The sequence below is a fragment of the Adiantum capillus-veneris genome, chromosome 17, assembly GCF_014529385.1.
Source record: "Adiantum capillus-veneris isolate H3 chromosome 17, ASM1452938v2, whole genome shotgun sequence".
NCBI classification, from domain to species: Eukaryota; Viridiplantae; Streptophyta; class Polypodiopsida; order Polypodiales; family Pteridaceae; genus Adiantum; species Adiantum capillus-veneris.
The window spans coordinates 90,472,497-90,487,955 of NC_140947.1; the positions used below are offsets into that span (position 1 = coordinate 90,472,497).

The 15,459-nt window shown below is 43.9% G+C and overlaps 1 protein-coding gene across 1 annotated transcript in view; it reads right to left on the reverse strand.

Moving 5' to 3' along the window:
• Nucleotides 1-15,167, reverse strand: part of LOC147437687 (uncharacterized) — a 46,623-nt gene extending 31,456 nt beyond the window's left edge. Inside the window, exons 1-5 of the mRNA XM_086487184.1 lie at nt 15,036-15,167; nt 14,927-14,953; nt 14,669-14,824; nt 14,372-14,476; nt 14,083-14,234 (exon numbers count right to left, since the gene is read on the reverse strand). Coding sequence (XP_086343310.1) covers nt 14,083-14,234; nt 14,372-14,476; nt 14,669-14,824; nt 14,927-14,953; nt 15,036-15,056 — 461 coding nt within the window. The 5' untranslated portion in view covers nt 15,057-15,167. The remainder of the gene's footprint in view (nt 1-14,082; nt 14,235-14,371; nt 14,477-14,668; nt 14,825-14,926; nt 14,954-15,035) is intronic.
• Nucleotides 15,168-15,459: the final 292 nt, after the last annotated feature.

A 15,459-nucleotide genomic window follows, 5' to 3' on the forward strand; every position in this document is an offset into this window, starting at 1 on the left:
TATCGTACCCAGCCCATAGTCACAAGGGACGCATTCCGGGACGGGGGAACGGGGGACGGGGGACGGGGCTGAAATGGATTTTTAGTGTAAAAAAGAGAGCGGGACGGCAAGTGGGGACGGAAAAGTGGGGACGGGAAGCCCGAAAAAGGGCGTCCCCTGTTACTATGACCCAGCCTCTACTATCTGTATAGCTGATTCAAATGCGCGCCGTGTGAGTCTAACGGTCAGGAGCTCTCTCACTCTCTCACTCTCTGGATAAAGCAAATCGTTTAAAAAAGTGCCTCCACTATGGGGGGGGGGGGGGGGGGGGGGGGCAAGCTCTGCTCTGATGATATCTTGTGGCACTGTGTGCTTGTCTTGAAACACGCCATAGATGATAGATCATATAGATCTATGGTCTCTCAATCCGTGTCCACTGGCCATTTGTGTCAAGTGCACATCTAACCCTATGTGCATGTGGACAAGCTACTTCAAGACCAGAGTTCAGTTAGCCTAGCTTAGGAAGTGTTGTGGCACTTTTGTGAGTCTGTTCGCAGACCGTGCATAGCCAGACACTTAGAGTAGATGCATATCCTCTAGTTGCACACAGCATGATCATCAGCATTACCATCAAGATCCATCAGGAGCATTTTCCAGTGCACAAAACCTATTTTCCCTATTTTAGCCATTTTTCACTTATTATTTTTAAGCGACTTTTGTTGGGAACTGGGTAGGGCAAATTAGCAGAGCTTGTATAAAGGAAACCTAGCGCTAGTGGAATCTGGCAGAAGAGGAAGGAGAGCACAGGCATCAATTGCAGCAGGCCCTCCAGAGACCTTCTCAAGCAAGAACCTCCACAGCCACATACATCAGCGTTTTCAGCCTTAGCAAGCTAGCGTTTTCAGCCTTGAACTACCAGCAAGTTCAGCGTTTTCAACCATCAAGTTCGGCATTTTCGAGGCAGCAAGTTCAGCGTTTTTGCACCAACAAAGTTAGCATTTTTGCACCAGCAGACTTCAGCGTTTTCAGCAGCAAAATCAGCAATAGATCCAGTGATTTTCAGCAGATAAAGGACAGCCCGAAGATAGAAAAATCAGCCAGCTGCTCTCGTCATCGCCGTCGGGTCCAACCAAGATCCACAGTGCATCATAGCTTCACAAACTTACATCAGCATCTTGTACCAGATTTGTGCAATCAATAGCATAGACCTCTCTCGCCATCAAGAGAGGGGCCCCGGGAGGAGGGTTTGACAACGTATCTCGTGTCGTATTCTTCTCTCTCTATCTCTCTATCTCTCAGTCTCAGCACCTTCATTCACAGTGTTTATCCACTTTGTTTGTGATCACTTGCTCTCTCATTAAAGGAACGGAAGGCTCTCCCTTCTGTAAGTAAAAGGAACCTTGAGCACAGTTCGGAGCACTCATCTTGAGCAAAGTTCAACATTCACTTCCGTTGCACCTTACATTGGTATCAGAGCTTTGGTAGTGTTCTGTATCACTCTAGGAAAGAACGACATTTTTTTTTTTTTGCTTGTTGAGATCGCACATAACCCAAGTCCTCTTGGGCGTGTCGATTTGTAAATCGTGTTTTTGAAGAGTGACAAGAAACCCAAGAAAGAAGGGCTTGTCCAGCCTCCCCTTGTCTCTCTTTTCACTTATTGAGAGCGGACCGTGCACTTAGCGGCCAGCCAATCAACGTGAGGTGGAAAAAAGCAACCTTGGTGTGAGCGCAAGGCCGCCAAAGGGTGCACCGCGGAAAAGAAAAGAGCTCGAGTGAAGAGAAGATCCTTCTCTAACACAGATTGCAAGCGAAAGAAGAACCTCAAGACCCTCAAGAACCCAAGAACCAAGAACCACACGCACCTACGTTCCTCGTGAACTTAAGAACCCACGACTTCAGTGTATGGTCATTACCAGAAGCAAAATGGATACTTCGCATGGAGGTGATGAACATGAGAGTGGCGAAGAAGAATTTTCCCCACCAAGAGGTTTTTCTGACCCTCCCCCTTCCCCATCTACGCCAAGGATTGCACCAAATCCTATGGAGGCCTTGGTCAAATCGATGATGGACATGATGCTACAACAAGAAGCGCGACGCCAAGAAAGACCAGACTCCTTGGATCACGAGCGTGAGCAAGCGTGCTTGGCGGCCGAGGAACGAAAAGAAAGAAAAGAGGCGGCCGCAGAAAGACAGGCAACCATTGAGCGTGAGCGTGAGCAAGCGCGCTTGGCGGCCGAAGTAAGATAAAGGGCAACCGAAGAAAGACAGGCATCCATTGAGAGTGAGCGTGAGCAAGCACGCTTGGCAGCCGAAGTAAGAAAGGAGGCAGCCGAAGAGAGACGAGCGGCTTTGGAGACAGAGCGTGAGATACAGAGAGACCTACGCATGCAAGAGTTGGTCCGACACGTTCTCACCTCATAGTCCGAGCCAGCCAGAGGTGTTGGTGGTTCATCAAGTGGCGCAAGCCGAGATTCGAACTCCAACAACCCCGTCACCGAGAAACTGACTTTCAGTAAGTATGACAGTAAGATGGATGATGCGATTATTCATTCTTGGTCGCATCAATTTAATGCTTATTTTGCGACAACTCAAGGTTTTGACGGCAGCTATGTACCTTGTTGGTGATGCCATTAATTGGTACCACGCATGGCAAGAAGCACAGTTGACTGCGCAACTAGAGGAAGCCGAGGAAGGCACACCCCTTTCCTTCAATTGGGTCGACTTCCAAGACAAGCTCAAGGCGCGGTTTATGCCACCACAGTACCTCGCACGATTGAAGGACGATTGGCACGGTCTCAAGCAAAATGGTATGGCAGTTATTTCTTTCTCTAATCATGTTTTGCAGCTCGGCACTCAATTACGCAAATCAGATACTGAGCACAAAGAGACATTCCTTTATGGATTGGACGAGTATATCAAGTTTGATGTCGAGGTACTTGATCCAATCGATCTCAACAAGGCAGTAGAGATTGCTCTTGCACAGGAGATGAAGCACAATAAGGGAAAGCCTAAGGAGAACAAGACTTCTCAAGGAACCTCTCAGACTTCTCAGAACCCGCAGAACGGTAAGAATGGTAAGAATGGTAACTCTTCTAGCCCATCTTCCTCTAATCCTTCGGAAAAGAACTCTAAGCTAACCCCGGATGAAAAAGCCTCACAAGGAATTATAGGAGGATACATAACGGTTGAAGAACAAGTGATTTATACTAAGGAAGGTAGATGTTATCAATGTCCCATCAAGGGTCACATTAAGAAGGCTTGTCCTAAGACAGCCCCACCTAAAGAACCTAAGGCACCCACAGCAACCACAAGCACTTTAATTAACCAAGCTGAATCTTCTCATGTCTCTAAAACACCCATTGATGAGTCTCTCATGAAGTGTTATGATCATGTAAAGGGTCAACGTTTTATCATATTGTTTGATCCAGGTAGTATGCATGATGTGATTAGTGCCTCTCTTGTAGAGAGAGCCCGCCTAGAGGTTAGTCAGAAATCTCCTCTCGAGGTGTCTGCTTCGCTCCCCTCATCACGAAAGAGTGCCTTGATGTGTTGTTTACAGTTCAACAAGCTGCTTTCCGTAGGAAAATTCTCGTGTTTCCTCTCTCAGGATGTGATATGCTTTTGGACATTAGATGGTTTCGTGAGCATAACCCTCTCATTGATTGGGAGGCTAACACTCTCACATTAAATGCCAAGAGTGACTCTCCCATGATCATTCATGATGAGGAGGGTCTGCATTCTTTGCCTCTCATTTCTCATGTGTAGGTAAAGCGTGAATTACGACGAGGAGCACAAGCGGCATTCATCTATGTTGCTCCAGTTACCCAGAGCATTCAGGCTCCAGACAAGTATTCAGCTTTGTTTACCAAGTTTAAGCATCTCTTTTTGCAAAATGATCTTCCACCCCATCTCCCACCCAAGCGGCCGGAGGACCAGCATCGAGCTTACGGAGGGGACACAGCCTGTCAGTAAGGCTCCCTACCGTTTGAACAAGACACAGGAGGGAGAGTTAGAGCAGCAACTCACGGAGTTGGTGGCTAGAGGATTCATACGTCCTAGTGTAAGTCCTTTTGCTGCCCCTATTTTGTTTGTCCGCAAGAAAGATGGTTCGTCTAGTTTGTGTGTTGATTACAGGACATTGAACAAGATGACCGTCAAGAACAAGTTTCCGATACCTCGCATTGAGTATATTCTTGATAGGCTCAATGAGGCAAAGGTTTTCAGTAAGGTCGATCTCAAGAGTGGATACCATTAGATACGGGTATTCAAAGGCGACATCTTCAAAACCGCTTTTCGCACAAAGCGAGGGCAATGGGAGTATATTGTTATGCCTTTGGATTGACAGACGCCATGGGTACATTTAATCGTTTCATGGTAGGCCGTTTCGGCGATATGGTTGATGTATGTGTGTTCATCTTTCTTGATGATATTCTCATTTTTTATGCATCGTGGGAACAACATGAAAAGGATGTCCAAAGGGTACTAACCCGTTTGGATGAGTGTCAGTTGTACATTGCAGCTAAGAAATCTGAGTTTTTTCTCACTGAAGTTACTTATCTGGGTTATATCATTTCTGCAGAAGGCGTCAAGCTAGACCTCGCGAAGGTGGAACAGGTATGTAATTGGGATTTGCCCAAAACTGCATATGACGTGCGTTCTTTTCTTGGTTTATGTCTAGCATATAGTTCTCACACTAGTTCTCACACAAAGAATTTTGCACGCATTGCCGCACCTATGACTGATGTTTTGAAAAGGGCAAAGACTCGTCGTCAGTGTGTAGACTTGCCCGAGGCAGCTATTGAGGCTTTCACAGCTCTCAAGGTTGCGGTGACAAAAGCGTCGTGTCTTATACTTGCATCTTGGAATGACCCCTTTAAGGTATGGACGGATGCGAGCAATGTCGCCATAGGCACTGTGCTTCAGCAGCATGGTCGTCCAATAGCTTTCCTTAGTCGGAAGCTCAATAGTGCAGAAAAGAACTATTCAATTTATGATAAAGAACTTTTGCTTGTCATTCACTCTCTTAAGCATTGGAAGCATTTTCTTTATGGTAGAGAGTTTACGGTTCACGCAGATCACCAAGCCCTCAAGTGGCTCCAGTCTATGCCTAGTGCACATTGGAGTGATCGCCAAGCACGATGGTCACAATTTTTTGAGCAATTTGGCGGTTTGATTGAGTATGTGCCTAGAAAAGTTAACCCTGTTACAGATGCGTTGAGTCGCAAAGGACAGATTTTGGCTCTTTAGTCAAGATCCACAGTTTCTCTTCAAGGTGTGCGTTTTGACAGCATGAAGAACCAGTATGCGGATTCCGAGTTTAGTAAGACCTTTTCACGATATTTCAAGGGATTTTGTGACAAACCTTCCACCTAGTTTGCATTCAAGGAACACTCAATGTTTGACAATTGTTGATCGTTTTAGCAAGTTTTGCATGTTGCTTCCTTGTAAGGCCACAGTCACCGCACAAGATGTGGCACGGTTGTTCATAAAGCATTGGTAGCCCCTTTGTGGTTTGCCAAAATCGATTGTTTCAGATAGGGATGTTAAGTTCACGTCCAATTTTTGGCGTGCACTCTTTGAAAATTTTGGCACTAAGTTGAATTTTTCATCGGCTTTTCATCCATAGTCAAATGGTTAGACAAAGATTTACAATCAGTTTGCTTTTGATGTTTTAAAGTCATATGTGCATGATCAGCAGTCTCATTGGGAGCTCTATCTCCCATTGGTTCAGGCTATTCTGAATGACTCTTTTTCCTCTGCCATTGGTCAAACTCCATATGAGGTAGCTTTTGGCCGTCCGTTCCAGTCACTTTTGACTCGCTCGGTCAGCCAAATGCCTGATGCCAATGCTGAAAGTCAGTCATTGGATGAGATTTCTAAGAGTGTGAAGCTTCAGCTAAGCAAGTCTCAAGAATCTTATTCACGGCAGGCTAATAAGCATCGTCAGGATGTTTCGATCAAGGAAAAGGATTGGCTGTATTTAAGAATCATGAAGCAACGTCTTAAGCAAGTTGAAAAGAAGCATCCAAAGTTCTCTTTCGAATGTATGGTCCATTTCCTGTCATTCAAACGATAAATGAGGTTTCAATGAAATTGCAATTGCCTAACTCATGGTCAATGCACAACGTTTTCCATGTTTCATCGTTAAAAGTGTTTTAGGGCACACCTCTGAAGGACATTTCCGAAGAAGAAGAACCGAAGATCATCGATGAAGCAGAAGTCATGGAGCCATAGCAAGTGTTGTTGCATCGGTTTCGACATGGTTCAAAGAAGCAAGTGAGACAATAATTTTTGAAATTCAAAGATCGAGGAACCAACGAAGCAGTGTGGGTCGACGAAGAGTTTTTCAAAGATTACCCAGAGTTGTTGGCAGACTACAAGGAAGCCACGCAGCTCAGTACCAATACCTCACTTTAAAAAGGAGGGGATGTCACGTGCACATCTAACCCTATGCGCATGTGGACAAGCTACTTCAAGACCAGAGTTCAGTTAGCCTAGTTTAGGAAGTATTCTGGCCTTTTGTGAGTCTGTTACACCATGCATGACCAGGCACTTAGAGTAGATACATATCCTCTGGTTGCACACAGCATGATCATCAGCATTACCATCAGAATCCATTAGGAGCATTTTTCAGTGCACAAAACCTATTTTCCCTATTTTAGCCATTTTTCACTTATTATTTTTAAGTGACTTTTGTTGGGAACTGGGTAGGGCAAATTAGCAGAGCTTGTATAAAAGGAAACCTAGCGCTAGTGGAATCTGGCAGAAGAGGAAGGAGAGCACAGGCATCAATTGCAACAAGCCCTCCAGAGACCTTCTCAAGCAAGAACCTCCACAGCCACATACATCAGCGTTTTCAGCCTTAGCAAGCTAGCGTTTTCAGCCTTGAACTACCAGCAAGTTCAGCGTTTTCAACCATCAAGTTCAGCGTTTTCAAGGCAGCAAGTTCAGCGTTCTTGCTAGCAGCAGATCAGCGTTTTTGCACCAGCAAAGTTAGCGTTTTTGCAACAGCAGACTTCAGCGTTTTCAGCAGTAAAATCAGCAGTAGATCCAGCGATTTTCAGCAGATAAAGGACAGCCCGAAGATAGAAAAATCAGCCAGCCGTCGTCTTCGCCACTCTCGTTGTCGCCGTCATCTCCAACCTAGATCCACAGTGCATCATAGCTTCACGAACTTACATCAGCATCTTGTACCAGATTTGTGCAATCAATAGAATAGACCTCTCACCATCGAGAGAGGGGCCCTGGGAGGAGGGTTTGACAACGTATCTGGTGTCGTATTCTTCTCTCTCTATCTCTCAGTCTCAGCACCTTCATTCACATTGTTTATCCACATTGTTTGTGATCACTTGCACTCTCTCATTAAAGGGGGCTTTCCAACCACGAGCAAAGAAAATCCAGCGAAGCTAATTTTCGAGCAAATATGAGCAGCACCCTTGACAAATTGATACAAGAGCATGCTATATTGAAGAAAATAATCATGTCATGCTAGATTTGATCAGCACCTCGATGCAAAAGGGTTGTACATCTAAAATCAATGCAAAGCAGCAGAGGCTTCAAAATCTCAAAACCTTTGTACATGTTGAGGCACTAATTCTAGAGTCCACAATTGTACCAATACTTGCTAGACTCTAGACCAATCAATCCTTTCTTAGGGGCTTGTGTCAATCGACCCTTGCATTGAGTTTTAGTAGCATAAACATGCTCTTCCATATTATTTTCCTTGCGCTCAAGCTTTACATGCTTTCTTGACAAAGTGAGAGGACTTGGCATGTTTAGGTGTGTTCAAAAATGGCCTCTCTTCTTTGGCTCAATGGAATAGTGCCACCATAGATAGTGTAGGTCTTCCGCCCTCTCATTTGAAATCCCTTTCCATATCAACTAAATCTTTGAAATACTTGCTTTGCATTAAATGGATAAAAAATGTGCATACCGACCATAAAAAGAATTACCTGTTAAAATTTTTTAAGGCTTTAGGGGTTGACACAAGGATGGGCATGCTCTTTTTTACTGAGACACGTAGCTAATGGGCATGTTCCTTTTTAATGAGATACGTAGCTAATGGGCATGTTCCTTTTAATGGGACACATAGGCCAAGTGCTTTTCCTTGAAGGTTGGTGGCAGTAATCAATGTTGGGGGATCTTGGAGGAGCAACCCGCTTCCTTTAACTTGGAAACTACAACCTTAATGTACCTTTCTTACACGTAGGTTGGCACGATTTTGAGGAGATTTGTTAGAGGGGAATCTACAGAGGTGCCTTGGACTATTGAAGAGGACGAGATACCAAAAAGGAATGGATGGGTGTGGCCACAAATGCGAAGAGATTTGTGGAGCCCGGGGGGTCAGGTGGTGCGAGGCCGGGATGTGGCCCTGGAAGCCACGAAGACAATGCAGGAGATCGTTTTTTAGTTGAAAATTTTGCATGTAAACCAAGCAGGCTAGCATGTGTTGGGTTAAAGGCCCAAATGGCCCCCTTTTAATGTATATTTTAAAGGTTACTAACCTTTGGCCAAGTTCACATTGACCTTGGCCACTAACTTATTAAATTGGTCCTTATACAAATAATAAAGGGACAATGAGTTTTTATTAACTCACTCACTTAACCCCTTGAGAAAAAAACGAGCGCTCTCTCTCTCTACTCCATCGATCTGCTAGCACCCCCCTTCTACAACACTGTGCCTCCTCTGCGAAGCACACCCCCTGCACACTCGCGTGCTCTTTCACTTGCGCACACCACCGCGCACTCATCAGCATGGCGGTGCTCTCTTTGAGGGAGATCACGTATTGATTTCAGTTGGCGCCACGTTTAGAAGAGGTCGAATCTGCCTAATGGAAATGCAGTATAGCCAGTAGGCAATCATTGGCGCAATCCGTCAAACCAGTTTTGCTATTTTTCATTTGTGCACTAGGTTGCGGCATCATCGCAGCAGGTACAACAAGAGAATTTTGCCAGGTCATTCTGCAGTAGCGAGAGGAATCTGGGAGTTGGGCATGGTAATTAGTAACTTGAGCATGCAGCCACTGATTCATGTGCATATGATGCCTTCCGTTTCTGCAATCAGCCCCTTGCCATGCCTCTGCAATCTTTTTGATCGAATTCAGTTAGTATTCAAATATTGTTCTTGCAAATTTACGCATTCATTTATGTATCGCTCCTACAAATTTTGACATAATTAACAAGGGTACATCTTGTTATTATATTCGAGTGTTCTCATCTCATCTGTGCACTGCACCTGCACCTGATCACAGTTGCCTTGGTCAAGCTGGCTACCCTCAGTACGTGCTCATAGTCTTCTCTGCATTCACACTTCTCCGCATTGCAAGTGCCCTTGTAAAACCCGTTGAAACGAGTCCGCGCCAGCGCGGACTGGTTCCAGTAGGTTCAGCATGTTATACAAAGAACTTTGTCAACACGCTGTACAAAGTAGGCTTTTTGGTTTTTTTTTTTTTAATCGGCTATATGAAGCACATATTGCTAATTTGGTTTAAACCAGATATGGCTATAAAATCGCATATGGCTATGGTCCAAACCACTTCGCGCCAGCATGGACCGATTTCAGCATAGGGCAGCACTACGGTCAGCATCGACAGATCCGTGTTTCAACAATTTTTTGTTTCTGTTATAAAATTAGCTTCTTGGTTAAATTGAATCACATTGAGAGGTAAGAGGGGCTTCACGTTAGTTTTCAATCGAAGCTAAGCACTAAAATTACACCTAATTGAGGCTTTGTGCACAACTGATCCCCACAATTTGACCGACTAGCTCAGGGGAGGAAACTACCATGTGCCAACTACTGGTGCCCCGTCGACTTGAGGATGCAAGTCAAAATTTGAGAATATATTGCACTGAGCATATGTAGCATTTTGAAATATTCAACCAGTGCAGTTTGGCAAACTTTGCCCATTTGCACAGAGCCACACCAACTATGCATGGTTAACCTCCGCCCGGAGATGCGAACCCCATCAAATGGGAGTCAATTCCCTCCCGCGAGAAACTCCTCTTATATGGAAAAATTTCCCACCAAGCATGTTGGAGAAGCCGAATAGTTGTTGAAACAAGCCTACGGCACCACCGACCCATTTCAATCCAACTTCTCCAACATGCTTGAGGGATTTTTCCCCCCTATATATGTTATCCAATTTAATGCATTCATCAATTATTAATACATTTATATAAATGTAGTCATCTTATTGGTCAATTGGAAGTATACACATAGAACTTAAAACTGCGACACTGAGGGCATTTAATCATGTGTCCAGCAACTGGTCCAAAAAAAACTCGCTCGTTTTTTTTGTCGCTCAAAAAAAATCGCTCACCAGTTTGTAGAACCCTCGTTAAAGGAATGGAAGGCTCTCCCTTCCGTAAGTAAAAGGAACCTTGAGCACAGTTCGGAGCACTCATCTTGAGCAAAGTTCAACATTCACTTCCGCTGCACCTTACAATTTGTCAACTCGGGTGCCCACATTGGCAAATTGCTACTGCATACATCCGGGCTGAAGTGACTTATGTGTCAAATAGCCACCCCTTCGTGCGGGGTTCCTGAAAAGGTGTCTGATGGCATTTGCGCTCTAGCGTCATGTTGTGCTTGTCTGAGTGCCTCTATTCCACATAGGGGTGCACACAAAATATGTGGGCTGCACTACATTGTTCCTCCGTGCTTTATGGCTTCGACACTCCCTTCCTGGACCCGGAGCAGCAAATCGCTAGAGAGAGAGAGAGGGCTGAATTGAGCACTGAGAAAGAGTGGGCTCTTTGTATCTGAAAACTCCTGCAGAGTGTCCCCAAGAGGAAGCGCTAACCTTCCTATGTAGACTGGCGGCAAAATTTGCCAGATGGAGCTGCATGTGAGTGGAGAGAGAGATATCGAAAACTTCCTACGCTGGTTTGCAGTTTTTTAATGCTACCAGCTGAATTTTTTTAATGTTTAATGGTTTTGGCCACGTTCAAACTGGTCCGTCACTTGGTCTTAAACCTTTCAAGTAAAAACAGGTATAAAAACTCGGTTTTCAAACCAAAAGAGAGCATAATTAACTCGGTCGTCTTCATGCCTCTATCGACTCAACCTGCCTACTCCCGCCGGGACGTATTTACACTGTGTCCGACCGGCCACTTGTGTGGGCGGCCACAATGAAAATATTTAATTATAACTTTTCTGAGCCCACTAGGGACACCATCTTATTCATGCGCTTGTTCTCATATGTTATGCATTGTGTCCGACTACTGCTCTACTTATCATACTATCCGGACACAAATAAATTCCTAGATTACAATGGAAAAATTTACATGTTCTATTTTAAATAATTAATTGGTACCAATAAATTCATAAGTTCATAAATTCATTCTGTGTGCACAAAAATCACTTTCATATTATCTGTAGCCGTAGCTAAAATATTACAAGGAATGTGTGGTTTGCCAGAAAGTCGAGTACGATCGGCATAAGACGCCTAGGTTACTCCAACCTTTGTCTATGCCTGATCAACCCTGCGAGAGTATTGCCATGGATTTTATTATGGATCTCTCAAAGACTCGGACTGGAAACGAGGGAATCTGGATCATTGTTGACAAATTTAGCAAGCAAGCTCAATTTATTCCAGTCAAGAAGACGACAAAAGCAGATCATATGGCTAGGATTTTTCTAGCACAAATTTTCAAGCATCATAGGATGCCCAAGTCTATTGTGAGTGATGTGATCCTCGTGAGATAGGAAATTTTTGGTGTGCTTTGTTTGATAACCTTGGCACGAAGTTGGATTTTTCTTTTTATATACCATCCCAAACAGCTGGGCAGAGTGCGATTGCTAATTCCACACTATTAGATATGTTGAAATCCTATGTATCGGACAAATAGTCTCTCTTAAGAGAAGTATTTGCCCCTTGTCAAGTACGCGTATAATAATACCGTACATTTGTCTACGAGGAAGGCACCCTTTGAGATTCTTTATGGTAAGCCTTTGCTTCCACTAACCTTTTAACTAAGGATAAGATAGTTGCAACGGATGAGTTTGTTTGGGATATGGACATTGCCTATGGGCAAGTTAAGAGAGTAATACTACGTTAAAGGAATTTGGACTTAACAGTCGATCAATTGATATTACTCAAGTATGAGAAGGCAAGACTAATGAAACAAGAGACTCATAAAGGGAAAGTGGTAAAACTTTCCAATCATTATTATGAGCCATTTTAAGATAATTCACCAAGTGAATGACGTGACATTTCGATTAGAGCTACCGCCTAATTAAAGGATCCATAATGCTTTTCATGGCAGTTTACTCCGGCCATATGTGGGACCACCTCCAAGTCAGCCTATTGTTGAGGAACCGTAACTTGTTGAAGGAATTGTTCTGTAAGTTCGGTGGGAGAGAGACCGAGAAATGGGTATTCTTGGTGCGTCACATGATGGGTGACAAGAGCGTTGATAGGAAATATTCCATTGGTCTGGGAGGAAATCCAAATTGAATAAAGGAATACGCGTAAAGACACACGCACAAGAATAAAGATAGATTTTGAGAAGCTTTTCCTAAAAAGCAAGATATTTTCAAGTGCTAAGCAGATGCTTTCAAACGAGGAAATCTATGTCTGCATTGCATCTGTGTTCCGTAAGTTCGGTGGGAGAGACCGAGAAGTGCTTTTCGGAAAAGCAGATGCTTTCAAACGAGGAAATCTATGTCTGCATTGCATCTATGTTCCGTAAGTTTGGTGGGAGAGACCGAGAAATGGGTATTCTTGGTGCATCACATGATGGGTGACAAGAGCGTTGGATAGGAAATATTCCATTGGTCTGGGAGGAAATCCAAATTGAATAAAGGAATACGCGTAAAGACACAGGCACAAGAATAAAGATAGATTTTGAGAAGCTTTTCCTAAAAAGCAAGATATTTTGAAGTCCTTTCCGGAAAAGCAAATGCTTTCAAACAAGGAAATCTATGTCTGCATTGCATCTGTGCATGAAGTTGCATCCACGGACACCTAGGAAGCGCTGTGTAGCATCGATTTCAGCTCACTAAGTTTTTATCGAGTTTTTGAAGAGGTTCACATTATTTTTAAACTTGACCAGCTGCCCCCTTTATAAGTGGACAGTCCACTTTAAAAAAAGAGTCAAAAAAAAGGAGCGTCCTCTTACGGCTGAAAACAACAACAAAGCACCGATCTCTCTCCTCTCTCTAAATCTGCCACCAATCTTTTTTTCCCCCTCCCAGTTGGCTGTTCCAGCGCTCTTTGCCTCTGCTATTGTTGCTAGGAGATCGCCGACTATTCCTACCAGCCCCAAGGACCTATAAAAGCAACCTAGCATCCCCTCTCCGATCTCAGATTCTCAGATTCTCAGATTCGCCAGCGCTACCTAGAGCATACTGCCGCCACAACTCTGCAAGTGATCGCGTGAGTCGACGTGCAGATTGTGAATATGCTCTACAAGTTGTTGTTTTTGTGTTTGTGCTTTTTTTGCACGTACTCCATCGCCAGAGGAGGGAGACGGCCTCGGCCCATGCTCAAGGATTCTGGAATGGTCTGCGGAGTTTTACGCTCCGAGCACGGATGGAAAAGGAATGGAGAGCTCGCCTCTCAATATTTCCCTCGCAGGAAGGAAACAACCATAGAGTCTAAGATCTAGAACAGAGGGGTTTTCTCCAGTTCTTGTGCTTGTAAAAAGATTCTCCTTGAATAAGGATTCTCTTTTAAGGGGGGGACCAGCCCATCAGGTCCCCAATATTGTGTGGATCTTCTCCCTCGTCTCTGTTGGTCAAAAGTCTAATTATTTTCACCTTATTGATTATTGTGTGCACTCCCATTTGTGACAATTGATGTCCACACTAAGTTTTGCTCTAGCAATCAAATCTTTCGCTTTGCTTTTCTCTCCTTCCCAGTTTTTTAACCTATTCAAGTTTGTTGATGGTTTTGAGGCATTTGAAGACCTTTCAAGTTCAGTAAAAATCAACTCTCAAACATGCCTATATATCAGGCAATACATACTTACTGGCCTGCAATGTGTACATGTCACATGTGTGCACCAACAACACTGTCTACCGGCCACAACACTAAGAGTGCGTAACATATTGACAGAAACCAGGCTGGCTTCCACAAGTTAAAGGTACAAATCAACTTACTTGCCCAGAAGCCCACTAGCAATCCCACACAGAACAACATACGTTCCAAATGCCATAAGCGGAATGTATAGATCTGGAGCATTTATGTCAAATATTGGGGGTTTGAAAGACAACCGTCCTGCTACTTGGTCAGATATCCTGGTCCAATGACCCTACAAAACAAGATAAAATCCTGTCTCTTATAGATCTTGTGAAGGTAAAGAATAATTCAGCAGTCCAGTTTTGAGTGCTGCTTAACTGCTCAAGTAAATGTGAAGCTTGCATACAGAGAAGTGAAGAAAAATGTTACCCTATGTAGGAATGGGAACAGTATAACTTTAAGTTTGTTCCTCACATACTGATCATTGACCTGAAAATAATATTGGATATCTTGGCCAGAAAAATATCTATTGATCTGCAAAAGGAAGAAAAAACTTACTCAAAAAAACTGCACCCTTGTGCTGCACACTAGATGTAATAGTCTAATAGTAGAAATTCGCTAATTTAGCTACGAAATCAACTAGATTGGCCCAAAATCATCTAGTATAACCAAGTTCACTAGTGTGACGAAAACAAAGAGCATCATGGAAAGAGTTAAATTGCTCACATTGCTCTCAACATACTGCCTTCCAGTTCCAAACAATTTCTCGCCATACGCTCCAATTCCTGTTCGCAAAATGTCTGAACCCGCGCCGTAGATGAGGGGGTTAGGAACAGGGCCTCTTATGCCAGACGCAATAGCATGCTCATTGTACATAGGAATCTGCAAAAGATCGAAAATGTGTTGACCACAAAAACAATTTCCCTTTAAGTTACAGAGGCACAAGTGATCTGACGCTCTGTGCACTTAAAGCTAAGGAAATACCTGAGACTGCTCGTTGTACATGGGTATCTGCAATACGGAAAGAAAAGACGTTCAAGACGTGGCATTGCCAAGGTACCCTGAAGCGCCTTTGAGAAGACGAGATTCTCACCTGAGTCTGCTGCCAAGCCATGACGAGCCAGGCACTCCCCACAGTCGGTTTGAACGTGGAAGCTCTCCTAGCCTGCAGCGTAAAATAAAAGTTCTCTTCGTCTCTTTTGATGCCCCCTCTCCCAAGGCTCGCTACAGTGGTTTAGTATAAATTTTGAGAAATTTGAAGGTGTAAAAACCTTCCAATTTAGCCAATTTATCTCTAAAATGAAGAAGCCTCTCTCTCTCTCTCTCTCTCTCTCTCTCTCTCTCTCTCTCTCTCTCTCTCTCTTTGGAGCTGATTTCTATTACTTAAAAATTCCCCAACTAGTGTCAATATTGAGGGCAAGTATAGACTGAGAGAGCAAGCAATGATGAAGTTGATAGAGAAGAAGCAACTAGCATGCCAGGAGATCCACCGAAGAATGCCACAAGAAGGTCAGTAG